The 27,521-nt window shown below is 42.1% G+C and overlaps 1 protein-coding gene across 2 annotated transcripts; it reads left to right on the plus strand.

Moving 5' to 3' along the window:
* The first annotated feature begins 1,706 nt into the window (after nucleotides 1–1,706).
* On the plus strand, nucleotides 1,707–27,521 carry LOC119018913 (calcium-binding protein 7). 2 transcript variants are annotated; one of them, XM_037096939.1, is made up of 5 exons: nucleotides 1,707–2,649; nucleotides 20,059–20,202; nucleotides 20,355–20,467; nucleotides 22,207–22,357; nucleotides 24,663–27,521. In XM_037096939.1, exons 1-5 carry the CDS (start codon nucleotides 2,541–2,543, stop codon nucleotides 24,791–24,793), a joined length of 648 nt encoding a protein of 215 aa, XP_036952834.1. In that variant the 5' UTR covers nucleotides 1,707–2,540; the 3' UTR covers nucleotides 24,794–27,521. The 2 variants fall into 2 exon arrangements, with proteins under 2 accessions (XP_036952834.1, XP_036952835.1); XM_037096940.1 differs by having other exon boundaries at nucleotides 22,219–22,357.

A 27,521-nucleotide genomic window follows, 5' to 3' on the forward strand; every position in this document is an offset into this window, starting at 1 on the left:
CCCTCTACAGAGGACAATAAAGAGTGAATCTGAATCTGAACATGCCGCAGTCACAGGGCAATGCTCTCATTCATTTGGAGTCATTTGTCCAACCACCTGGTAAGCTAAGTCCAATATTCACCCTCCTTTAATCTCTGCTTACCCCAGAAGAAGATATCTGGCTCCAAATGGTCCACTGTGTTCATCGGCTACTAACTGTGTCTCTCTATTGTTTAGTGCTGAGCAGATCGACTACAGTGGATTTTTAGAGCGTTTTCACTGAGACCAGCTGCGTACTGCAGCATACAACGTAGATGTGAGAGCAGCGAGAGTGACTCAAAACATAAAACATGCGGGCCAGACAGCTAAACAATGAGCCGAGGGGAGCTGCAGATTCAGGTGATAATTCTCTGTATGGTGCCCGAACGATGAAGTAAAGCTGTATAAAAAGAAGAAGCGCTTTACTATGGAAGAGTACATCCATTTTCTGAATGTGTCCATGACGACTTTGCATAATAATAACTCACCTTCATTGCTCAGTTCTTCAAAACATTCCGCATAGGCCTTTCAAATAACAAGATATAGGTAGGACCACCGTGGTTTATGGTAAACTACCGTTTTTATCTCTGACACAGTATTGTTGTAGACATCATAAAAGAGACACAGACCCAGCGGACGGAGGCATCCAGACAGAGAATCTCCACCCCATTCGCCAGGATGTTGTTTGGTGACGGCCCCACAAACCATGGATACTGTCGCACACGTCACTGGCGACGTAACATTACATGTTAGTTACCTGACTTTAAATGTCAGGAGGTGGAGGGGCGACAAAGGCTCACAAGCTGGTGACCACTGCCGAGTCTGTGCTCTGACACCTGAAAGCGTGAAACCACAGACTATACTTAAGGAGACATTAGGAAATGTTTCAGCCGCGTTCATTGCGACACAATCATCCAATCCTAACCCTAACCAAGTGGGTAAAATGAAAAGAAAATTTACAGCTTTTATTTAATTGTGGTTTGGCAGAAATTTGCTTTGTCACCATTAATTCTGGCAATTGGGTCGGAATCTCCCCCTGGAGCTCCCCCAGAAAGGTGGTGGCTGAACGTGTTAATCGCAATGAAATAAAAGAAACCAAAAAACATGCAGACCAAGACCAGTGCATTTTATAAAAACAGGTCTCCAAAAAAAAATAAAAAAAAATCAAATGGCTTCATCCAACTTCAACCACTGGGGTCGGATGATGAGGGGTGATGATTCTCCGTCACATCTGTCTCCACTACTAAATCAGCAGATGTTTTATCTGCGCCATTGCAAAACTTCCAAATGTATAATGGTCATCAGCCTTATAATGGCTGGCAATTAAAAGCCAATGCCACTCCATTCACCTCCCGTACGTGTTCATCAATCACACTTTAGGGGTTTCAGTCCTACATCGGTGAGTAACCCGAATACGCACGTGGGAGAGTAATCGAATAAAAAAAAAGAAAAGAAAAGAAAGAGCGACAGACAGACAGACGGAGGGGGGTGTTATGTGTTGTCTTGCCCACACCCATTTAAGTGTGTGTGTGTGTGTGTGTGTGTGTGTGTGTGTGTGTGTGTGTGTGTGTGTGTTCGCAGACGTATCCATAAGAGAGAGAGACGGGGTGTGAGACAGGAGAGAGAGAGAGAGAGAGAGAGAGAGAGAGAGAGAGAGAGAGAGAGAGGACTACGTATCAGATTCACACTGAGCTTTCTTTCACACACACACACACACACACAAAAAAAGAGAAAGAAAACCCCTGCTCCTTCACTCCACTGAAGATGGAACCGCTGGATCGCAATGCGTCCTCACTAGCCACGACCAATTAACAGCGAGAGCCGGCAGTTATTGTCTCTGAGGACCCGGACGCGCGCTCACCTGTCACATTTTTTAACGCTTTTCAAGAGATTTCTCTTTTTGAAAGGGGGTCTCTTCTCCGTTAGTGTCAGGGTTTCTTTTTAAGTGTAAAACGCGTCGTTCCGGTGGATTATATGCAGGTGGCAGGATCTCGAGGTGCGTCAAAGTGAGCGCATGCAATCCAACAAGTGGATGCATGAATCCGCTCGCGGCGAGGCAAAGAGGCAATCAGCGGACTGACAGCCCCTGCGAAGCAATTGGCCTATCGATTGTTTTTTTTTTTTGTTCAAGGGACAACCTGCACTAATCAGCTCAGATGTGGAGCTCCCTCCTGCTTGATGGTGATGCATTCGTGTGCGCATCGTCTCCCTCTGAGGTAGTTTTGTAATATCTACTGACTTTGTGTGAATAATCAGGATCGATTTGGGCTTTTCTTTTCTTTTCTTTTTTTTTTCTTCTCCCCCAAATAAGGTAAGACACCCCCAGTCAGTCATTGTTGCTGCTCTTCCGTCGTTGACCAGAAAATTGAAGGAAAAAAAAAAAAAAAAAAAAAAAAAAAAGCGAGATTTCGGCGGACACGCTGCGGAATCCACCTTCTCCCGCCGGGGGGAAGTTGGGGTTCCTCTCCGTAGACACGTTTTCTGTATGACGAGGGCGCAGGTGGCAGCCAAAGGTCGCAGTCATGCCGATGCACCCAGTCACCTCCACGTTGATGTACCGGGGGATCTGCACCATCCCCGACATCCTCTCCTACAGCGCCCCGGTGAACCTGCCCGAAGACGAAGTTGAAGGTGAGGTGTTACCCGTTTTTTGTGTGTAGCCTACCTGAGGGGTGTTTAAGGAGCCGGTGAGCCACACACACACACACACACACACACACACACACACACACACACACACACACACACACACACACACACACGCAAGGGGTTGTTTATTCATGTGCATGTGGCTGTGATCTACTCCAGGCACTCAAACAGGCGCCTGTCAGCACCTTGGACAGCGCTCATGAGAGAGAGCGATTTGGTCGGATTGAAAAGAGAGGGCCTGTTTGAGGGGTCTGGAGGTTTATTTTTATTTTATTTTGTTTTAAAAAGTCCCTCTCCTTCTCTGGTTTTCATATCACACGCCTTGTTATCAGTTTTAGTCAGAGATCAGATATCTCTTCTCGCATTTCTTTCCTTGACCTCAAAAGGAGGGTTTGATCTCAGTGTGGAGCCTTGAAGACTTGTTGTATCCGTGCACCAGTTGTGCCATAAAGTGTTGCTTCTCGGGGACAACGCTGATGCATTGGCTCTAACTAGAAGCAGGAGCTGCTGGGTGGAAATTTGGCTCAAATTTGGTCTTGTCGCAGAGACTTTCTGATGGTGTTTCACAGGATTTTTCCCCAAGAGGCTGTGAAATCCTCAGCCATGAAGTGATGCAGACAACACCCAGGGTAAATCCTCTCGTGATTTAGAAATGTATCAAAAAAAAAACAAAAAAACAAAACAAAAAAACCCCCAACATCAACCAAAAACACAGCAAAAACCAGTCCACCAACAAGCATGCTGACAGATGACAACTGTTTTGAGCAATTAGTCTCAGTATCCAAAGAATATTCACGCCTCGGAGCACTTCTGCTGTGAACCTGCGACATCTGCACATTATCATGCAGCAGCCCCTGGGACACTGTTCAAGTCCCAAAGGGTTTGTGATGACAGTGAGTTCTTGCATTTTTTGCCATGTATCCAGTGCAGTGACGCTGGAAGACAGTCGGCGTATCCCTCCTGAGTGATTTGTCCAGCGCATCTGTCATCCATGTTGGTTTTTTTTTGGACATTTCTTTGCTTTGCTGGACAGATTGTGATGCATCAGAGTTCTCAAATTGTCTTTAAGACCGATGTGTTTCAGATAAGGTGACGACTGAAATACGCGTTCCACAACTACAGACAAGCTGGGTGTCTTGTGAGAAATCTCATGCCTGTGCAGGAATCTCAGAAATGAACCGATAATTGCACCTGCACGGATTTGAAATCACACAGCCACTCACTCCTTCTTTGTCCCTCTTGCACACAAACACACACACGCACACACACACACAGAGCTTTGTATCTACAACAGGTGCAAAGACACACATATGATAAGGTTGGCGTGGGATTGGATTCGACTCTCAGAAGGGGTTCAGTGAAGTTCCTCTGCACCAGTTCCAGAACAGGAACTACCAGCGAAGATAGAAAAGGCTGTTCTGAGGTTCTACATTTTATCCACCATTTCTGTTTTGCTCTGACACCCAACAAAGTGCGCCTGTGATAAAAGAGAAGCGTCAACATGTCAGCGCCGAGTGTGATCTCTGCACAATGTCATGCCTCTGATTACAGCGTTGCGTCACTCAGCGCTTTATTGTCAAACTTGATTTCCAGTGTACAGAGATTTCACATGACAGAAATATATTTTGCCCACAGCAGCAGCAGCAGCAGCAGCAGCAGCACAGGAAAAAAAAAAAAAAAAGATAAGTGTCTCATATTTCAATATTTAAATTTTTTTTATCGACTCCAGTCGAAGCTTTATGGTTGTTGAGATTGAGGAATCTGCGTTTCCGTCTCACCCTCGCTTCAATTTACAGTCCAGCTTTGTGTGCGATAAACAGACCTCACTTCATTTTGACTTGAATTAGACTGATCCACTCTTGCTGCCCCGCTGCAGTCACTCTGGTGCAGGACTAAGTGAGCCGTTTTCGAGCTCACCTCATAGTGGCAGTTTGACTTGAGAGGCATTGGGGATGTTAGAGAACAGGAGAGCCCTGGGTAATGCACAGTTAACAGCAGTGACAGAGCCTCTTTCAGCTGCTGCAGAGCATTAGTGATCCCGTGTGAGGGATGTCTTACACGTTGTGGAAGAGGAAGACTTTAAAGGCGGTGTCGCCGCGGAGGCTGAGTGATGTTGTTGTTGCTGTCAAGGGTGTAACTGAGATTAGCGGCTTTTGCTGCCAGATAGCACAAAATGGGAGTGATATTAATGTGGCGTGGTCGATTGATAGCTCCGAAAAAGTGGCTACATTCATACTGCCTGCCAACATGTGTCTTTTAAAAACTTGTGTTTTTTAGCTTTTGGAAACAATCCTCCCCCTGTCATCAGTGTCTCAGGAGAGTGCAAACAAGAAGCTGGGATCATAATGCTTAACTCTTCCCAAGCAGTATTGTGTTCTCCATGTGCTCCTATTTGGATTTCTGTATAGTAACTTTGGGATCCAGGGCCTCTTTAAAAACATACTTATTTTATTAGTTTGATATTTAATACATCTAAGTAATTTGATGAGAATTGTATATTAACATGATTACCTGAATCTACCTGAAATCCCACACTGTTGTGTGGAGTTTCATAACAGGGTGTCTCACTGGTAAGAACGTGAGTGATGTGACACACTGTACACTTCTTTGTCCATGACTGAACAAATATATATATTATTTTTGACACATATTGTCATGTGTCATGTGCCAAAGGGAAGGGTTACCGTTTTAAACCAGTATATTTGGTTTTATACAGGTCAGAAGCAAATATAAATGATATTTAAAGCAACATTATGTAGACATTGGCCTTTTGTGTGATTTGGAGTGCAACACCACAGATTTAATACAAGGTCTGTAACACTGTGTCAGACATAATGTAGGCGCTGACTGCGAAAAAACCCCATTACATCATAACAGCGTTGCGTGTTGGAAACATGTATGTTGGAGTATCTGAAGCCACTTTCAACAAAACAAAAGGGCTAAAGTTATTGTGGTTCTGGGATTTGCAGACGCTGTCACGGTCTGCAAGTTCTAAATTACAATATGCATTGAACAATCTCAAGTTTGTGCCGATCAGACAAGAGACGTGCCGCTCAAGCGTCAGCCACCGTGTCTCGTCTCATCTCCTGAGAGATGGACGCGAATTGGTTGGAAGTCTGAAGTGTCACATGCATCAGCTGAGCCGTCAGGGAGATGGGGCTTTGTCACGAAAACGAAATTGCACATTAGTGACTATGTGTGTGCCAGTGCATGTATAGGGACAGGGGGTTCAGGCCCTTTTGGCACGTATAGCCGTAGACCTGATTTTCAATTACTGGCTTGGACACCCCAGGGATCGGACCAATGCCACCATACTTTGCGGCCGTGAAGCCTGTCAGAGCTATAATTGGAACAAAATGCTATTTTTCTGACGCTTCTCTGATAATCCTGCGTGTGCATGTGTGGTAGAACAAGGTGGGGGGTTGGTTGCAAGTACCTTAATGTACAATGATGCGGGCATAAATTGAATTGGACTCCCATTTTCTCCATTTCCCCTCCCACACAAGAGGGCCGAAAAATAGTTGGTCATATTACAGGAGCTCAATATAGACCTCCTCCACCGCGAACAGAAACACACACATGCACTCACACGTGTACACACACAAAGCTCAGTGTCAATATCACTGCAGGTGGAATTAAGTGGGTAGCCCATTTCCACACTGCCTAACAACAGCTCTATTGGAGGCTGCTTCAGAATAGTCCCTGGGCTGAGCTTATAGCGTTTGTAACAGGTCCCAGAGTGAAGCTCATATAAACAGACGCCCGTAGTTTCCTGTAGCCACAAGTCGTAGATAAAATGGAGCAGAACATTTGGATCTCTCTGACAAGGCTGTAAATGGTGCACTTCATTTAACATTTCACTTCAAAACTGCACCGGCCTTCTGTTTATGGTTTGGCAGTTTTGTTAATTTCAGAGTTGTAGACTCGCCCATAAAACTTCAAATTTACTAAAACTCTAATGGCTTTTTGTTCGTTCACTGACTTATGTGCATAGAAATAAACTGTGACGATTACTTGAAGGGAGTTAGAGTTAATCATTTCATGACTTATTCCTAAATTATGTTTGTAACTGACATATTCTCAAGAGAGTTGTCCCAAAACACTTTTATTCAATTGGGACCAAGTGTAATAACAGCATTTATTCATAAATAGTCAGAACATTCAGACATTAAGGGAGACCTATTATGCTTTTGCCTTTTGTTCCTTTCCTTCAGTGATTCTCAGGTTCTTGTGCATGTAAAAGATCTTGAAAGTTAAAATGGTCAGCATCCGCACCAACAGGAGCTCCTTTCTCCCACATAAAACACTGCTCCTGAAACGCCTCGTCAGTAGTCCTGCTTTTAACTTTGTGACTTTGTGACATCACACTACGTCACTGTGTCACACATTTGCATAATGTATGCCTAGGGACTAGTTTGGTACATGGGAATTGATTTAGCACAGCTGCTCTGTTGTTGTTAGTGGATCTGAGACAGGCATGTGTGAGCTGACCAATCAGAGGAGACTGGGTATAAGCAAGGCAAGACCTTAAAGAGACAGAAGCTAAAACTGAGCGTTTCAGACAGAGAGGGAATACTGCGCTGCTGCACTGGACAGTATGGGAAAATTGATGTATTTTTTGAGCAATAAAACATTTAAACCTGTTTTGGTGGTAGCCTCCAAAAAATTAGGAGCCTGAAAATATGCATAATATGACTCCTTTAAGGAAAGTTAATCCACTGGACATCCATGAGCAAACTGCTATAAAATGTAAAAAAAAAAAAGAAAAAAAAAAGAGGATAATTCATCTGGTGTCTAATATGCTTAACAACAGGTAAACAATAGGTGCAGTTTATTAGGGAATAATAAATAGATATATGTCCAGAACATTTTATTTACATGCCATCCATATTTAATTGGCATCACATCTGCTACAGGAACCCTATTTTTTCCGCAGATGGAAGCAGAATGTCAAATATTGCTCAAATTGAAATGTCAGTATACACCGAAATTATAGTATCATATCCCAGGACATGTTTATTGATTCTTGTATTTACCTCACACAGTTTCAGCGTGGTTGGTTCGACATGAAAGCCTTCTCTTAATCACTGTCAGAGAAAAAGGGAAAATGTACCCCGAGCCAAAACCTGTCACAGAGCCCCAGCAGGGACATATTTTTCAAGGAGTGTTTTATAAGCCCACCAAGTAACCGTCAGTGGTAATCGGAATCAACACAGCCTGCAAAAAGTTATCTCTCCATTTGTTCTACCTCGTGGCAGAGCGAGGGAGGGCTTTCCTTGTTTTCAGATCAAACAGGGCTTGGGCTGTCAGTCCCCCTCTCCCCAAGAGATAGGAAGCAGAGATGTAGCAAACAGGAAGTGAACAGAATAAAGGGACCAAACTCAGTGAGGCTTCAAGCTGGATTTATTGTAGCCGTCTTTTACATACTGTTATTTACCTTGTGAATAAAAGCGAAGGAGGGAAGGTCTGTCTCATCTTATCGATGAATTAGACACTATTGGCATTCAATCAGCGTGCTTATGGTATTTTATTCACTCTGACAGGGAGCTTTGCAGTGGTGATGGCTTTGTGTTTCTGAAAAGGAGATTACTGAGACTTTCTTGACATTGCTTAATTCCAGCAGCTTTGTCTCTGTCAGTCTGTCAGTCAACCACCAGCCTTAGAAACACTCAATAACTTTAGGATAAACTGCCATTAAAATTTGAAACAGACTTTGACATCCCTGTCAGAATGAACATCATCTAGCAATTCAAAATCTTAATTTAGTTTACTTTTATTTACAACCAAATAGTGTCATGGTTATTTGAAACAGGAGCCAAACACATGCCACAGAGCAGGCAGGTAGAAACTCACCAGCATTGGTAAGAGCTGATGTTCAAGCCCAAAATCCAATAATCCAAAAGCAAAAAGGTTGGCAACAAAACTGATGTAATCCAAAAACAAAATACCTAACTAATTGTAGCTACAAACCAGAATAACACGAGGACACAGACAGCAAAATGCAGGTAAGACATTACGGGAAGAATACAAACTAAACCTCAAGGGGAGGAGGCGCAGGTGGACAGAAGCGCAAGAACACAAGAGGAAAACAGAACACTGGGAACACAGGCGGGCAGAAAGAAGGTGGGAAAACAGACAAAGACAGGAAGGGAAACATAACATAACATAACAAGACACATCAGAATATAACTACAAAATAAAATCAAAAACCCAAACTGAGATAAATACCTTCAAAATAATTGATACGTGTGAATGTGTGTGAATACCAGCATGCTAATACAATGGTGAACATTTTACCTGCCGATGATCAGCCTGTAAGCAGTGTTGCTTGAGCATGTTAGCATGCTGACATTAGCGCCGAGCTCAAAGCACCATCGCGCCTCTAAGTGTGGCTAATGTGGCATTTAGTCTTGTTTCAGTTCTTGAGGAGGTTGAGTATCTTTTGGTTAGACAATTTATCACAACAACATGCTGACCTCCTGGTTATACCTCGATCTCAGCTCAAGGTTAGTTTGATATGTGTCAGAGAAAAGCCAAAAAACAACCACCGACACTTAAAGAGGGGGAATCTATATATCTGGTTGATGAAAGTCGGTGCTTTGGGCTTGTCAACAGGATTGACTGGAGAATTTTTTTATCCACATGCATCTCCTAGAGTCATAAATATGCATTTAAGAATATTTTGTCAAAATATTCTGACTTCCCCACTCCGTTTTGTTTTTGAAACTGCTTTGCTCTCAGTAGTAAAAATTTAACACATGCTACTGGGGCGTCTTTTTCAATATTTTTAGTCATTCCTTTTGGCAGAGTTCTGGGACTTTGTATTTGACTGACAGCTGCTCCAAAAAAATTCAAGTTCCTAATGGTATAAACTGCCTGTGAGGCGATCTTGATGTTTTCTGCTCGACTCCTACTGTAGCTGCAGCAGAAAAACATTGACTCACTGCTTCGCCCTGAGGTGGAGGGTTGACTTCCATTCCTTTGGAAATACTTACATGAATACAAATGAAGATATTTAAAGACACTGGCATCTGCTTGGCAAGACAGAAAATTATGCACACAACGTATTGCTGGTGCAGAAATCAGTGGGCGTTGTGGGGGTGTACTTCCAAGGGGTCAGCTGAGACCATATTATAGCATATGCTGCTGAAGAAGACGTGGACAGCAAAACAGAACAAAATGACCCGTGATGTTCGTAGTGGATGTGCTGGCTCATTTTCAGGAGTGTGCAAACGATCCAGATGTGTTTACCCAAAACCAAACGCTTATTTTTCTCTCCTCTTCACTTCAGCTATTGACTGTTACTGGCGGGGCTCTCTCAGGAAGAATTAGTTCAATTATTGTTCTCTTACAGAGCAAAACAACCCTTAAATTGGCTCACCAAACAAACTCTTTGTTTCCTGTTTGCACGGAAAAGAGCTTTTCGTACCTACTGACTGGAACAACACATGGTTTTCTCATCAAAGCTTTCTTCCGTGTGAAACAGTATTGAAACAAAAAACTGAATCAAACTAATAAATCAAGTGTTTTCCCAGTCTGCCAAAACCATTAGTTTCCCACTTTCTGCCTTTCAAGTCCTCTTCACAATGTTAGAAGTCTGGCAAACGCCACTTTAGAGCTCCGACGGCTTTTGTTAATGATTTACAAAGAAGAAAGAACTACGGCATCACCAGCACTGACTGCTGCAATTGTTAAATGACTCCAGATTAAAATGCCCATAAAGCTAGGGCCATGTTAAGTGTCGGAATGACTTTGGAAGGTTTGTCACTTTTTATTAAATAAAACACTGATGCAGGATGGTGAGATAATGTTGCAGGGAAGGTTTCCCCTCCTCCATTCAGGTGTGACAGAGGCTGTCCTGATTATCATGAAAAAACACCAGAGCAAAGAAGGCAAACATGTCAGTGAGGAAAAGGGAAACAAAAGCAGGACAGGAAGATTAACCTCGTCCAACGCGCATGGCATTACAGACGCGCAGCGCCCATGAAAGCATCCTGTGTGTGTATGATCAGGCTGAAAACAATAAATCTCACTTTGTACATTTTCCCATCACCAGCTCCATCCTGAACCGTTCCCGCTCTACCTGCGTGATGGACGGTCGTCTTATGCAGTCAGTTTGACAGACAGGCAGGCAGGCAGACAGACAGGAATGGGTTTCAAAATGGCTCTCTCGCTCGTGTCACCTGGCAGGATGAGACAGGCGGTATATGAAAAAGCTCTACTTGACATGGATGGTGATAAAGACGTGAGCACAAATGAGCCATTTTTCTGAGGTTGAAATGACCCAGCACCACTGCGCGGTGGTGTCTTATCTGTTTAGTATAACTGCATTTAGAGAAATGTGTGATTTTGTAGAAATGTTGTGGGATTTGATGATAGTAATGGATAATATTTTTATATAAACTTAATGGTTTTCTGAAAATAACCACTGAAACGAAAAGTAGATTTTTGAGTCTCACTGAAGTACCTATTGGCGAGTGAGACCAATTTTTTTTTTTGTTTACAAATTGGATCTTTAAACTAAACAGAACATTTTTGAAATATTCTTATTTTCTGTCTAGAGGTTAAAAAGTAAAGGGTTCAGGTATGTCTGTAAGTCAATATGAAGCTATCGCCAGTCGCTGGTTAGCTTAGCATAAAGACGGGAAACAGGGAAGTTAGCTAGCTATGCTCTGTCGTAACGTGCCACAGGTGCCAAAACTTTTCTGACCAGCACTTTTGAAGCTCACTGATTAACATGACATACTTTGTTTAAAGGTGCAGCGTGTTCTAGTCCCAACAAAAAGGGGCAGCATATAAACAGAGTAACCCTGCTGCCTTCTGTCCATACATCCATCACTGTAGCTATTTTTAGCCTGTTAGCTCAGGTTCAGGCCTGGGGCTAGCTGGTTAGCATACTCAGTTAAGTAGATACATCTTCAACACAGCACATAGGCATCTTTGACATGACGTTACTGTTATTTCTTCAATTCAGTTGATCATTTTAGTTAACTTTTGGATTACTTACATATTGCACCTTTAATGTCAAAAGTCAAAGTGTCTCGATCAAAACAAAAGATGTTAGAAGTATGATACTTATAATGAGTTGTTTTTAATTTTTCACACTGGTTAGGGGAACCACCACATAACTTAGATGATTTAGATACATTTTAACTGAATTTCTTATGTAAAAATTGTAATAAGTACAAACTTTCATTTAAGTCACATGCAATAAGAAATTGCGCTAATCTCAATTGTTTTAAAAAATACACTGCTACATCTCAGCAACCAATGAAAATGTCACTCAAACATATGTCCGAATGTCAAACTATTTTTTTAAATGCACAACATGAAACAGAGAATCAGCCAAAAAATTTAACATGGCATTTGATATATTTCCCTGTGCTTTAAGAAATTTCTGAGAATTTTTGTGTGATTTCTCAGATGATTGGTTGCTGTAAGCTGCCAAGATGGGTTTGAAATGACAACGTGGTGCAGATTAGCAGATAGCATCATCAAAGGTTGCGACTGTCGATGGGGTTAAAGCTAGATCATTTATTCTCTTTTTGATCGATTGCCACCGCGGAGTGAATCCAGCAGACTTTATTACCTGTGAAATTAACTGTGATGAGTTCTGGAAGGTGAAGCGCTTTTTCCTTCAGGTAATATTTCTCCCCTTTGATGAGCAATACTGCAAAGTCTACACCCGACAATGTCCAAATCCAATGGTAGAAAAAGCTGATCCACAGGCGAGCCGCGTACCGTTAACGTGGTGGAACTGATGTGTTGGATAAGCTGTAATGCATAGCGGAGGCTTTTGTTTGCTCATGCTTGACCTTTGTTTGAGGCGCTTCTCACAGGTTTTCCCCTCATTGATGCCGGCTGCGGCTCAGCTTGGTTTTTCGGCCGTGAGGATGAAAAAGTTGCAGCTTTGAGAAAACATAAGCGGGAGGGAGGGAAAAAATGGAGGCAGACCAATGATTGCCCTCTCCGTGCCAGAAAAGAAAAACCCAGAGAAGCAACAGAGATGGGCTAAGATTTCAGGGCCTTTTCACCGACGTCAATCATTCGAGGTCAAGTGGGGTTTAGGAAGTTGGCCTGGGGATTTTTTTCTTATTGAGAATGAAGCACCTTGACATTTCCAACTTTCCTTTTCCGTAGTCTAGTTTCTCCCTGTGGTCGCGTCAGTGTTGCATTGGTGAGGCGAAAGCTCTTCAGAATTTCATAATGGAGGGAGTACTTTCTATCCAAACAGAGATGGGATTTTTCCCTAAGACACAGACCTTAGTCTCTGCCATATACCCCTTAATACCCCAGAGCCTTATTAGAAGCCTGTTATGGTAATATTCAAATCTTCTGGGTGCCCGAGTCAGCCCGTATCCAGCTAAAGATGGATTAAGGTTGCTATGGGTGTTTAAAAATAGTCGCTTGAGGTTCACACACACACAAAGCAAAGCTGTGTTTTTCTCACACTGATAAGGTCTTACATAAAGAGTGGGTGTGCTGCAATTACCGATCCAAAGCAGCCCTAAGCAGATGCAGGTCTGGCTGAGGCGAAGAGGATCTCTGGCTCTGTAAAACATGCCCTGGATTACATTCACGGACGCTTCACGGCTACAAAAGCCCCGGCATCAGCCTGTTCTGCTCAAAGTGCACTGGTAATTAGGAAAAGTTTTTCGCTGGCGTTAAATTTAGTCTGAAAAGGGGCAAAGCTTTGCTCCAGGGGTGGCTCAGAAATCCAAGTAAATATTTCCTTTTCAATGCCTTTCTGGACGAGGAGATTTAATTCCACTCATTTCATTGTGATTAAGTTCTTCTTTGTCATCCGTGCACAGGCAGAGATGATGACATTCATAAAATCTTGTTCACTTTATCACTATGTTGTCTAGAGAGAGTGCACGCCATCCCTCTTTTCATTCATGTTTCGGCCTCACCATGAATCCAAGTCTTTTGTCCGCATGAATCAGCTCCATTTCCGAGTGATCTCCGGTGTTGTCTGGCGCTGCTTGCAGTTCAGCGTCTCCGTGCTACAGCAAGGATCCGGTGCACTTCATTGATATACAGCGGCGCACGGGGGAGAGCAGTGCGACAGGAGTGCACTGCACCTCTCGCTCGTGGGAGTTCGGCTTCAGATGCTCGGCTCTCGGAGCCCACGATCTTAACTTGGGCTTTTCATCCTCTGTCAGATCACACCACAGGGGACCGCATGGCATCGCGTCTTTGAAGGCCAACAAGCACCTCTCTACATCAAAGTAAATACCACATGTGTTCAACAACAAAAAAAAAAAAAAAAAAAGAAAAGAAGAAAGTCACGCCTCCCTGTCGGAGCCGCAGTGCCAGAGTGCATACGGAAGTGCAAACAGAAAGGGAGAGACTTTCAAGAGGGCAGAAGCTGTGATAAAATGTGCGGCACTGCAGGAAAACTGAAAACGGTGACTAGAAATTAAAAAAGAAATTGCAGGTTCATTACGTGTTCTACTTTTATTCCAGTTCAAACAGTTCAAAAGAATGAAAATTTGACAAACATGGACAATGACTAGCCAGCAGGACGGAAGTTGGGTTTGAACACCCAAAAGTGAAATGTGAGCCGCTGCCAGTCATATAGCCGTTATATAACCATTTATAATGGCAGTCATTCCACTATTACCGGTTGGTTTCTCGTTTGGCAACTACTCAAGATACAAAGCGCTGATAGCTGGCTGCTTTAATCAATATTTTCATATAACAGGGACGTAGTAACAGTGGTAGGTCATAATCGCAAACCCACAGATGATTATGACCCTACTCTGCAATTCTACTCAGCTGTTACTGTTTAGGGTCATTCTTCCTGATCTCATCAATCCAGTTTACCAGCTGCAGCAGGCAGCTGTTTGGAACCCTGAAAGCCCCCTGCATGCTACCAGCAAGTTAGAAATAGTAGTGCATTGTCAAACACAGTCAGATGATTTACCAAAGGAGAAACCTAAACTGAGCAAAAACAGCAGTGGAATGCTCGGCCAGTGGTTGTCAGGTGGCCAAAAAAATGCAACTGCACATGAGCGATAACGATGCTCCATGTCTGTTAGATGTTTAAATGGGGAACTGTTGCCATCACGTTTATCATAAAAGACTTTATGAGGTGGTATGAGAGTGTTTTGTTTCGGGGCGTGTTGTGCAGCACAACAAGTTTCTTGCAGCTTTAAATGTAGCAGCATTCAAATAAAGAGAAATCTCACAAAACCTGATGCTGAAACAACTAGTCAATAAAGAAATTACAAGCCAATGCACTAAAAATATAAAAACAACAATCATTTAACAAGTCATTGATCATTTACAAATGCCACACATTATTTGATCTCAGCCTCTCAAATGCGACGTGTGGATTCTCTGTAATATTGTATCACACTTGAACTGATTATCCTTTGGTTTTCAAACCATAATTCCTTTTTTTTTTTAACCTTCAGATGGGTATTTTTCTCGATTGTTACAATATATACGAAAAAAGGACCCAAATGGAGACACAGAGGCAGGCAGGTTGAACAACAAAAGGAGAGCTTTAACATTGAGCTTATATTACACCCTTAATGACACAGGAATAAGTAACTAATTGAACACGGGTGATTAGGCGAAATGGTGGGAAAGCCGACATGACAATAGGGCAACATGAACACAGGCATTTGAGTCTAAATTGAATTCAAGTCACATCCCAAGTCTTTAACTTCCAAGTCCAACTATGATCTATCATGTCAAGTAACAAGTCATCAAAACAGTGACTCGAGTCCAAGTCTGTGTGATGGTTAAACATGTGGAAAAGCAACCCAATCGGCACAATAAATGTTGGCAATGTACATTTCTGCAAACAATACAAATCTGTAGGTTCAGTTTTCTATGTTATGTTGTAACGACTGGGTTTAAAATACCTGTTTTGGTTGCAAAGAACACAGCTGGAGATGTCCTTGAGGTCTTACAGATGTTTAAGGACAGTGTTGAACTGTAGTCTGGTTTGCAATGTGAAGGTCAAGTCATAAACATGTAATATGTGTACGATGTAGTAGAAATTGTAGAAACTATCAATATGGTAAAACAAACTCCAAACAAATCATATGTCATGTTTTACCTCTGTGATTTGGGAGCCTGACCCACTGTTGTTTTAATTATGTGTGCCTCATATTTAGATCCATTCACTTCAAGGCTACAGGACTAAGCAGTGGCTCATTGTGCCAACTGCCTCTCTTTGATTGGGCAGGACAATTCAGGTCATCTGTGCAAAGCGCACGCTAATATCAGAACTATTCCTTTCTCATTGTTTATTTATTTATTTATTTATTTTTTCTTGTCAGAGCATTTAATCACAGTCGGAGTGAGAACAACTTCTGACGGGGGGCACTTTCTCAATTACAGTAGAGTCACCGTGGCATACGTCGTGAGAATTTGGTCTCAGTGAGTAAAGTGAAAATGTGAGAACATAGTTGTCTCTTCGGAGGACAGTTACGCTAGATAACTCTCAAAGAGATAGCACTCTATCTGGATGTGTTCAGAAAGAGAAATTAATTATTTCAGAGGACGATTAGTCCATCCCTTTTGATAAATCACAGTGAGGATTATGTACGGCCTCCTTTACTTTAGAGTAATATTAGTTAATTCTGGTAGCACTCTGTCCTGATTTCAAGCAGAGCCAAGTGGTTCTGATGATATATATGTAATGCCTATTCATATTTCAGTTTAACAGTTGTATATCTCTCTGGACATGATAAACCACCCTTTACATTTCTGGTCCCAGCAGTACTGAGGCATTTGTATCCTGTAAACGTTTTGCGACAAAGTAGAAAATCCTCCGAAGGCAAGCTGTGCCCGTATTTCATTACACAATACAAACTTTTACACATCTAATATACCATACGCTACTCACCGGTCGTGATGTTTTGCTCACCTTGGCCTTCGATCAATAAATAAAGCTTTCAGGGGGAGACGGAGGATTCGCTAAAACGGTTTTGGCACCTTATTTAAGAGTGAGTATGCCTCCTGGGTGGCTGCAGCATGCTGGTTTTTAGCCAGTGTGTGGTGGAAAAGCCCCTTTTTCTGAGTAAACAGATGGAGCGGGGACCTCAGGTGGATACTGAGCTATTGTTATTCTGTAAACAATAGGATCACACCCAGGGAAACGGGGGGAAGAAACACAGCTGGAGGCTCTCAATGATTCAGACTATACCTCTGGTAAGATATTTTGTCGGGAAAGATATGTGAAGAATAGCTGCAGCGAATGTCACCCTGCTGTCTTGTTTATAGATTGCATGCCCAGATGCAATTCATTGTAATACACCATTGCTGAGTACCCTTGTTCCTGTGGCGGGGTTTCGATTCTGTGGACATGCACTCAAATTTGCAACAAACTATTTCCTTGAAGCCGCGCTGCCACATTATACACAGAATGACACACACTGTTTCCTGCCATCATCGATATTTCATGTTTTGTTTTTCGTGCTGAAACATTTGTCACCGACTGTCACGCTGTGGATTTTGGCCGGAGGCTCGGCCATTCATCGCCTTTCTGACACAAATCACTGGAGCCGCGATTCCCATTTACAAGACTTTGCAGCGGATTGATAAAGTTTGTTTTCATTATTGCACTCGAGCAACTTGACAAGCGGTAATTGGCTGTAATACTGAGAAGGGAAAGTCATTTGAATCTGCCTACCTGGCAGGCTGTTATTGTCACTCAGTTGTGTAACAAGCAACACATTATTTGGCAGCTTCATTCAGGTTTTGTTTTCACAACTCATTCAAAACTCCGCTCTGCACTTCATTTACAACCTCTGACCTGATCTGTAATGCTCGTAAAATGTCCCTGAACCCTCATTACAAAGACTGAATATAACTCTTCTGCGATTCATTTTTCAAGCTTCCGATTCCACCAGATGCCAAATGCCAGATTAGAGAGATTGCAAATATTTCATGTGGTTTTCTGACGATTTCCATCAGCCTTATCTTAAGATTCATCCCCTGCTCTGCTCTTTTGTGTGCTAATCAGTCGTGTGACACGAACATGGGATGGGTGTAATATTGTAGGTGACTTTCTCTTGCATATAAATGATAGGAATCAATCCTTCAAGAAGAGTAAACATGCTGCGAGTGAGGGGGGGATGTGCAGTGTGCCTGAACTGAGGAATTAACAGCTTTAAGATTTCCTTTAGTGATTGTGGCTCTACATTAGCAGCAGGGCACATCTTCTACACAGTGTTCAAGTACTGTGACGTCTTTTCATTGGATTTTATTTTACTATCTGGTTTGAGTTTCTGTTGAAGATACAGATCTTTTTGCTCCCCCTTTTTCTGTTGATCACAAACTAACTTCGGTAATGTCTGCTTTAACCAAAAGTAGGGGAGGCAATTCTTGATAAAGATAGTTGATCATTGGCGCTTACTCCCAGGTTGATGTATTTGATGACCTGGAAACGAGTCGAGGCTCAACAATCGACCATCTTTAATAAGAATTGCCTTCACTCCCGTTAAGGCACAGAACTCTAGGTTTTCCATGTCGACTTCTCCCAGTGGTTTCATATTGGACTTCCAAAAAAGTCTGATGAGTCAGCCCAGAGAGATAACGAATGGGCAACAATGGTCGCATTACGTGTTAATGACCTGACTTATATCGGGAGAAGGATGGTGGTGGAGAAGAATATTTCTGGTGGGAAGTCATGATATTTCCAGCTGTATTGAAGGCAACCAAAACAGATGTTTTAAAGAAGACCAAGATCCCTAACCCTACTAACCCATAACCAAGCGTTTTGTTTTGTTTTTTTTTGTTCCTAAACCAGACCCTAAGTACAACATTGCCATTAGATAACACTGAAAATTAAACCCAAATAAATGCAGTGTATCAACATATGGTTGTTTGTAGATGCGTACATTTTTTCTGGCTGTTGGGGTGAATATGGTGCTGTGACTGTCACATGAACTGGACAATGGAAGTATGATTCAACATGACAGCGTTTTAGAGCAGCAGCTTCTCAAACAAAACACACTCTCTGGATGAAAACTTAAGCAGCCCAACACCTACAGTTCATCTGCTGCTCTCAACCAGAAAAGAATAATCTCACAAAGACTTGGAAGCCTCCTTTAACCACTATTAATTCTGGCAACACAATGTGCAATCCAAATGCATCACAAGTACACCAAAATCATCCAAAAACTGGAAATGGACGAGGCATGAATCTTCCACGGACCTCCTGCAGAAAAGCTTCAGAACGGAAGCGCAGAAAGTTTAGTCTCATGGTTAGTATCAATGAAACAACAGGACCACGTATTATGTAGACAATTACGTATTAAATCACTTACTGAAAGGCCGAAAAGATTTAGTAAGAAAATAAACTGATTAACGTAATACTTCTGGACCTGAGATGACCTTCTCTCCTTTGGTTTGACTAAAAAATCACATTCAATTACTAATCTAATCAAACACTTAAAGTTGCAATTTGTAAGAATTCAAAACTTGTCTAAAATGACATTTTCAACAGAAGACGAAGGAACAGTTCTGACATTCTGACTTCTGTGTGTTTGAAAAACATGCCTGCATGCTACCCAGCGAGCTCTTGTGCTGGCAGTGTGAATGGCGATGTAGAAATTACATCTACATCTAAGACTTGACTATTAGCCTACTCTTGCCTAAATTTGTTCTGAGCAGGAATTCAACAGGTGGCCAATTCTTACATTTTTTACGAAAAACATCTTAACGAGTACGCAAAATTAAACATTCTTGATCTACAATAAGAATTTTGACCACGAGAGAGACTCTAAAAACAGAGACTCCAACAGATATTTTTTGCAGTGGATCCATTCCAGTCCATTTATCAGTGGATGATAGTACGAGCAATCCTTCTACATTGTTATTTGATTTACACACTTACACATCAGAGTTCAGTAGTAATTTTCAGGTGTCGGTAATTGATTCAAATTCTGGGTATCTTATTCAAACCTTTTTTTCATTTCCATGAAATAATTGAACCGAAGGGAACTTAGGAAATGCAACCACCGGGTAGATTTTTCCACCTAGTCTAGGAGCAGAATATATTCCAGTTTGATTATTTTTGGCATTAAAGCTCTGTAGATTTTGTCAGCCTGGAGAGCTTCACTTCATAGGTTTGATTCATCCTCATGAAATTTTAAATACAAGAGAAGTACAGGGAATACTGCCCTTTAAAATGTTGACAATTTGTTCTGATCTCAGCTCTTTGTTCAAGGGTATTTTTTCTTATTTCACTGGTGGAATTTGTTCTCCTGAGCTGCCAACCCCCATATAACTATGACTCAAGCATTGATGCGGCATAACAAATGTGTCTTTGGTGCGTGGAACATTTCCCACTTTCATATCCTGCTCTACCGCAAGACTTCAGCTCCTCTGTGTGTGTGTGCGTGTGTGCGTGTGCGTTCTCTGCAGAGATCCGCGAGGCCTTCAAAGTGTTTGACCGCGATGGGAATGGGTTCATCTCAAAGCAAGAGCTGGGGATGGCCATGCGCTCCCTGGGCTACATGCCAAACGAGGTGGAGCTGGAGGTCATCATCCAGAGACTGGACATGGACGGTGAGGCAACACAGACACGGAGTGGATTACGTTCTCTTGAATCACAAATCCCAGAGGCCGTTCGCTCTCTGTTTGCCCACAAAAACTGGACTGTGGGCAGGAAAAACCAGCGGTAATAAACACCGACTGTTTCTCCTTTTTTCTCCCCGCAGGCGATGGCCAGGTGGACTTTGAGGAGTTTGTCACTCTTCTGGGCCCAAAGCTGACGGCAGCTGGGATGCCAGATAAGTTCCACGGCACCGACTTTGACTCCGTTTTTTGGAAGGTGCCCATTATTCAGTCACTCATCCCTTCCCCTATTAGAGAAGATAGACAGCAGAATCACAGCGGTAGCAAACCTCCAAGTGCAGAAACATTTAGACTGTGCCACTGTATGACTTTAAAGGAAACCCGGTTTTAATTGCCACATCCACTGGGTCATTAATGGGGGGGAATTTTAATCTTGGAGAGGTTTGGATTCCCCTGAAGAACTGTTTTCTTTTATCAAGACGTTCTCCGCCTCTTCGTGTGTGGCGTCAGTCTTATTACTTAGAACATTAAAGTCAATTTTTATGTAAAAGAGATATTAATTTATTTACCTCATTAGATAATCAGCCGCTCACTCTGACAGTGGGATGGAAATTAATGGGCAGGAGCTCGTGTCGGAGCTGCCTTTGTTGTAGTTAGGTGATAACAGCGCCGGCGTGGCTGTCAGAAAGAGAGACTGCAAATGGAGTGAGAAAGAGGGGATTTATGGGAATTCTTGGAGCAGCCAGTGTATGAAAAGCGGAATCACAAGCAAAGACACACGCTGGGAGAGTCGAGAGAACCCAAGGGGACTGTTGCGAAGGCCGCATAGCTTCACACAACATTATATGGGAATAGTGGTATCAAGCGTGCGATGCTGGATTGATCACACAGAGCCTCCGGTCCCACTGTGAGCTCGGCTCTGGCTGAGCTGAAAATGACTAACGTGGATGAGCTTTTCAAACAGCCGCCCAGCCTGGATTGGCATTTTTTTTTTTTTTTTTTGCAGGGATATTGTTTGACAGTCTTGGTCTTAGACATTCAAGGATTCTTTATATTGTTCAGTTTAAATTAGATATAAAACCAGTGATTGGACGTCAGCAAGCACATTTACTAAAAAAACAGAATTTTGAGGCAAATATTTACATTGTTTGCAACTTTATATTATGTATTTATGAGACAAATTCTATTCTTCACTCCATTTAATTTATCTGACATCTTTAGTTAATTTGCAGAATAGGATTTTACGGTTTACAAAATACAGTGCATTGGTACTGTACAGGTTAAACTATGTGTAAAGGAGCTAAAATTAAATATCAAAATGTACAGCGGTATGAGATGTTTCATTATGTTTGAGCTCATTATGCTGACTATAACTTGTAATAATGTATTTTGATCGTCGGACGTATTTCATTTGTGCCGTAATGCTGCCTTCAATTCTGTGGAGAACATCTGTCCCAGCGGACCGGGACAATTAGCATAGTGAAAGCAATTTTAACAGGAAACCAATACATATATGTGGTTAGAGTCATTACGCTGCAGTATCAGTATTTACCTCAGAGTGCCATTTTAAATCAAAAAGAGTTGTAAGGTAAATGTGAAGTCATATAAACCTTTGTGACGTCAGCATTACATCATCATAACTGGTGACGTCACAGGTGTGGTAATTTTGACTAAAATAGACTGAATATGAACTCAGTTGTCTGGCAGGCAAACCACGCTGAGTAAACATCTGACAGTTAAATTAGGGGAATTTCAACACGTCAATTCATAGAAACTGAGATTTCCACAATCAAATGTTATATTTTATGTGTTACGTGTGTGCATGTGTAAATGCCCCGTCTCCATATTTGACTGTATATGTGTGTGTGTGTGTGTGTGTGTGTGTGTGTGTGTGTGTGTGTGTGTGTGTGTGTGTGTGTGTGTGTGTGTGTGTTTGCTGTGTTGCATCCGTCAGGCCCTGTCCATGTTAATGTTCAGTTGTGTGTATATCTCCAGTGTGACATGCAGAAGTTAACGGTGGAAGAGCTGAAGAGGCTCCTGTACGACACCTTCTGCGATCACCTTTCCATGAAAGACATCGAGAACATCATCATGACTGAGGAGAACCACATAGAGAACCCGGGGGAATGCCAGGTGGATATAGACAGTAAGGAAGAACCTCCTATACCTCCCACACTTCTTATTCTCATCCCCTGTTTTTGTTGCTGACAACTGGCCAAAACTAGACGGTAACATAATACATATTTAATTTCAACGAGGAGACACTCCATTCTGAGTGAATGACACTGTTTTGGGTGAAGATGAATGGCTAAAGATCTGGATGTGATGAGGAGTAGACTCTGACAACCTCAACCTGGGCACTGGAAGTGATTTTGTACTGAGATGACAGCTGACAGGATGGCAGAGGGGCGACGCCAATTACGGTTTGACAGCCTCAACATGTTTGGCTGATGTAATAATGGCAAAATCCCATTGGTTTAACTGAAAGAGTAAGTGCCCACAGTCAGATGATTAAGGAGTGGGATGAGAGAGAGAGAGAGAGAGAGTTGTGGATGAACAAGCATTGAGACAGGGTGAGGATAACTTAAAACAATCACAAAGCACAATCCGTCAGGTGCGATTCCAAACTGGGTGGTGGCTGGATGGGTCACTGAAGTGTCACTGAATTGGTTTTAGGCTAGATTGCCTTATCAAGTTAACCAAGCAGCATAATTGACTTGACTGAATTATTATCTTAACACAAAGCAGGATGTTTTCCTAAACCGAACCAAATAGTTTTGGTGCCTTAACCTAACAAAATTTTGCCTGTTTCACAATGTTAATAATAGTCCAAAAGAAAGATTATATTATAACAGGTGAAACGTGTGAGACTGTGAGACTGTGTTGTGATATCAGACCGGGCCTACCAGAACGCCCATCCTGCTGAATTTTTCTTCTGAAATACATTTGCTTTACTTTGATCTGTCTGAATATCAGATGTGGATATAAAATGAAACCCTAATTATCTGCATGTTTAGATACCACTCTAGGCGTAGATGAGGGGTTTGCGATGAGGGGGAAAGGATCCTTTAAGATGTAAGCAGCATTTCCATAAAACTACATCACAGTTGATTCTCATGGGGTGTTTGAAATATTACATGTCCATGACAAGACACCATGTATGATACTATTTATGGAAGTGATCTTGACTTTTGAGTTGTCAGGCCTCGCCATTCTTTAGTCGCTGGGTTCTGAGTAGAACGCAACTAATCATTTGTCGTCTGTTGTCTTTTGATACACTCCAGTGACAATATATTAGTAATAATTCTTTTTTTTTAAATGAACTGATTGCAGGTTTCCTCACAGTCAGAACGTCTTTCCTACCTCATTATTTAGCACCAAAGTGCAGCGATTGCACGTGGAGAGCTGTGCTATTGAAATAACAGTGGCACAAGTTTTTCCCATCAGCAGCCTCAACAGATCGTGATGCTCTCCAGCCAGTTATCAGCAGTGTATAAAAAAGCTGTGCCCTCTCAGGGAGCTGTTTCTCTAATTTGAGCAACTGTGCACAGCAAATGACAGTTTTCCTTCTCCCCCTGTCGCTTTTCTCCTCACCTGAAAAAATGACCAAGCTATTTATCGCTAAAGCTCCGTCCGCCTACGTGCGCTGCGTGGAGAAAATGCCGTCCTCTGGAGCTCATTTGAAAGGAAATCCCTACAGAAGCCGAGGCAGAGGCATGTTTTGTGTCCGCAATGAGAAAGCACATTTCACCTTTTCATTAAAGAGTAACTGGGATTTACTGAAGATGGCAAATTGCTGCCTCTGTTTTAATTGTTCGCTTACAGAGGGTCTTTTGTCTAATGTGTAGGTGTAACGATTGTTGGAGCCATTACAAACCCGTTCTGTGTTTTACAATGATTGCAATCCTTTCTTTTTTTGCTGGAAGAACACTTTTTGGATGGGAGGTGTTTTTTTTGTTTGTTTGTTTTTCTCTAGGAACAGCAATGACCTCTCGAGGGGAAAAAAAAGATAAATCATGAGCGAGATCAATTTTAATCATTTTGAGATATATCGTCTGTTCGGACAGAAATAAGGTACGACAGATACTAAGGTTTCTCCGTGAATATTTGTTTTTCCTCGTATGCAGTTGGTTCTCAGTGGGGATGATTCTGCAGGTATACTTTGTCTTTTCCCGTCCTTTTATGATGCCGCTCATGCACCAGTTCGTTTGTTTGTTGTTCCAAAACTCTAATCAACATTTCAATCTAGATGCAGCTACGCAGCGTACAGGTGTGAAAACAAATCTCCTTGGCGACGCTCATCCCTTATAATTGTCTTCATGTAATTGTAAGCTTTTGTGATGAGCTCTTTCATTCATTCGGAAATTACTATCAGATATCTATCAAGCAGTAAATAGCACCTGATTCAATGGGCCCGCTGGTAATCTTTTTCCTATCTCCCTCCTGCCCAGGTTCCAGCCCGACGCAGCAGGTCAAGCAAACTTGTGTGCGCAAGAGCCTGATATGCGCCTTCGCCATCGCTTTCATCATCAGCGTCATGCTCATCGCGGCCAATCAGGTGCTGCGGAGCGGCATGAAATAGGAGCGGCGGCTTTTTTCCCCCCAGCCTTGACCACCACCTAAAGGCTGCCTTGCAGATAAATGACTGAAGAGATGGAGCTGGATTGAAAAACAAACAAACAAAAAGAACAAATGAAAAACAGACAGACAATCACACAACTGTAACGCAGGCCCGCGAACGACTGCAGAAAAACTGGAGTCACCCCGGACACTACATGGGGTCAGATACAGATTTCAAGGACAACAGGACCTCACCTACAAAGATAGAGCGGTGTGTTTGGCGTGGACAGCTGACTATACATATCACTATTCGTAAAAAAAAAAAAAAAAAAAAAAAAAAAGACAACAACATTTAGTATTCAATAGCTATGTGCATTTGTTGCATTCAGTATGGTGGCAGCTATAGAGAGAAGTGTAGTGACTGTCCAGTTTTGTATTTGTCCAGTGTACCATGCGGTTTAGTAGAATTGATTAGAGAGAAATCTGTGAAATATTGTTGGGACAGAAAATATATTCCTGGGGGCTAGAAAGTGTTATGTGCCAGGGTCTGGAAACATTGTGGAGATATTGTAAGTGGTGCAACATTGTTAAAAAAAAAAAAAAAAAAACACTCGGGAATGACAATAGCTTGGTAAGAAAACAGACAAGGGGGTCTTTGAAGGGATGCGCGTGTGATTGCGTGGATAGTTTCATTCATTCACAGGCAGCGGGGCTTCAGTCGGAGGGCAAGGCAGGTTAACAGCTCTTGGGAAGGAAGGCGTGGAGGTCTGAACAGACGGGTAACTGGCTGGAAAAGTGGCTGGACATGCAGTATACACTCGACTCTCTCTGTCTTCACAGCGGGGCTTTGCAGGCCTCCGAAGATGACCATCATCTATGCATGAAATGCATGGATTTAAACAATTGTCTTGACACATTTGTAGAAGTTCTTATCAATGTATTAATCATTATGACTGTGTAACAGAGCTGTTTTTCAACTACTTAATGACAACTGTGAGCAACCGTGTGCGGTGCGGGGTATCAGCAATCACAACAAAAAATTGCATGATATAGAAGGGCTGCATTAGTACATGCTCGTGAAGAAAAAAAAAAAAAAAAGAAATAGTTTCGATTGCTAAGCTAGGGACCTTTCTACCTGGCAGGTACCTGATGATCACCACACTGCCACCAAATAGCAAACAACGTCAAGATGTGCGCCACTCAACCGTTTAAAGAATATGCATCGGATCTGATCTGGTTAGTCGTGCTGATACAAATGTGCAGGAATGTCTCTTGTTCTTTTTTAAACATTTTTAGTTTGTTTTCTGTCTAGATGAATTGCTACGGAGCAATAAATGTGTGTAAAATAGACATCTTACGTTGCTTTAAGACGGACGCGAATCATCAAAAACATGAGCACCAGTGGACCTAGTAACTGTTGAGGTCGGAAAATGTTCTATAGCACTTTTCAAACGGAGGTTTTGGCAATACAAGAGAGTCGTTTGGCTCTGATGTTCAAACAGGGGTGCAGCCCTCTCGTTCAGCGAAATATAGAGATCGGACCGACGAGTGGAAACGTGGCTGACAGAAGCGGCCCAGTGCATTGACGGTCTGACAGGGGGCCAAATGGTGTGAACTGTTGCAATAAAACATTAATATCTGTGAAGCACCCCATGAATTTGATTGGGTGTAGTTTAGATTGTTGTGCATGCGTCGGGGTAAGGTCTGTCACTGTCGATGTGTATTGTACATATAAACCAACTTCAACCAAAGCTTTGGAGGAATCTGTGACAATAGAACTGAGCCCCAAATCAATGAAACTAATGAATTATGTTAATGTGAAAATAGTGGAAGAAAAAATAATGAGTTAGCCAAGATGTGTTTGGAGAGTTAAAAACAAAATAAGCCCTTCAAAATATGCTCAAATACAACACAGAGTGATACATAAATCTAAATAATTAACATCCTTTGAATGTCCCTTTTTCAGGACCGCCGCTGGCAGCCCCCCAAACTTGGGTCGCATACAAGAGCCAAAAAACCCTCACAGAGGCAACAAAATTAGATTACCCTATCGCCCGCAGCCAGGTGGGATGGCGATTATCTGATGCACTCGGGGCAATTTGTCAAAAGTGTCAACTCTGTGGGGAACACAGTCAGAGAAAAAAGCCCAGTTATAAACAAATACCTTTGTTTCCATTTTGCACTTTAAGACGTGCTGCAACGCACAACAACGACTCACCGCCATTGATTGTTCATCCATTTCCACGTATAGTTTTGGCATAAAGAATTACATCACCATAGATGTATCTATTTTGTGATATAAGAGTGCGGTGGACTAGGATATTTACTGATTAGGGGAAATTATACCGATTCATTAGTTTTCTATTATATCATATCTGAGGGAACATTTTCATGGGGAATAAAGTTATAACAATGATTTGTTGCCTTATTCTTTGAGAACACGTTGGCATTTTGCAAACACATAAAAACACACCTATCGAAGGTTTATAATTTATCACCAGAGCAAACTGTACAAAAAAGAAACAATATTTATTTTCTTTTTACAGATGTGAAAAAACAAAAAAGTTGTATGAACATGTTGATAGTCTACTGAATGTTCTATTTCCATTGTTCTGTACTTTGATACTTGTCTGGATCTTGCAAAAATGTTTATTGACCACGTTATATCTGTCCATCGACTCCACCCGATGTTTCTTCTTCTATGTCTGTGGAATGGTATTTCACATGAATAAAATCACATAACGACCGTG

The sequence above is a fragment of the Acanthopagrus latus genome, chromosome 5 (assembly GCF_904848185.1).
Source record: "Acanthopagrus latus isolate v.2019 chromosome 5, fAcaLat1.1, whole genome shotgun sequence".
In the NCBI taxonomy this organism is placed as follows: domain Eukaryota; kingdom Metazoa; phylum Chordata; class Actinopteri; order Spariformes; family Sparidae; genus Acanthopagrus; species Acanthopagrus latus.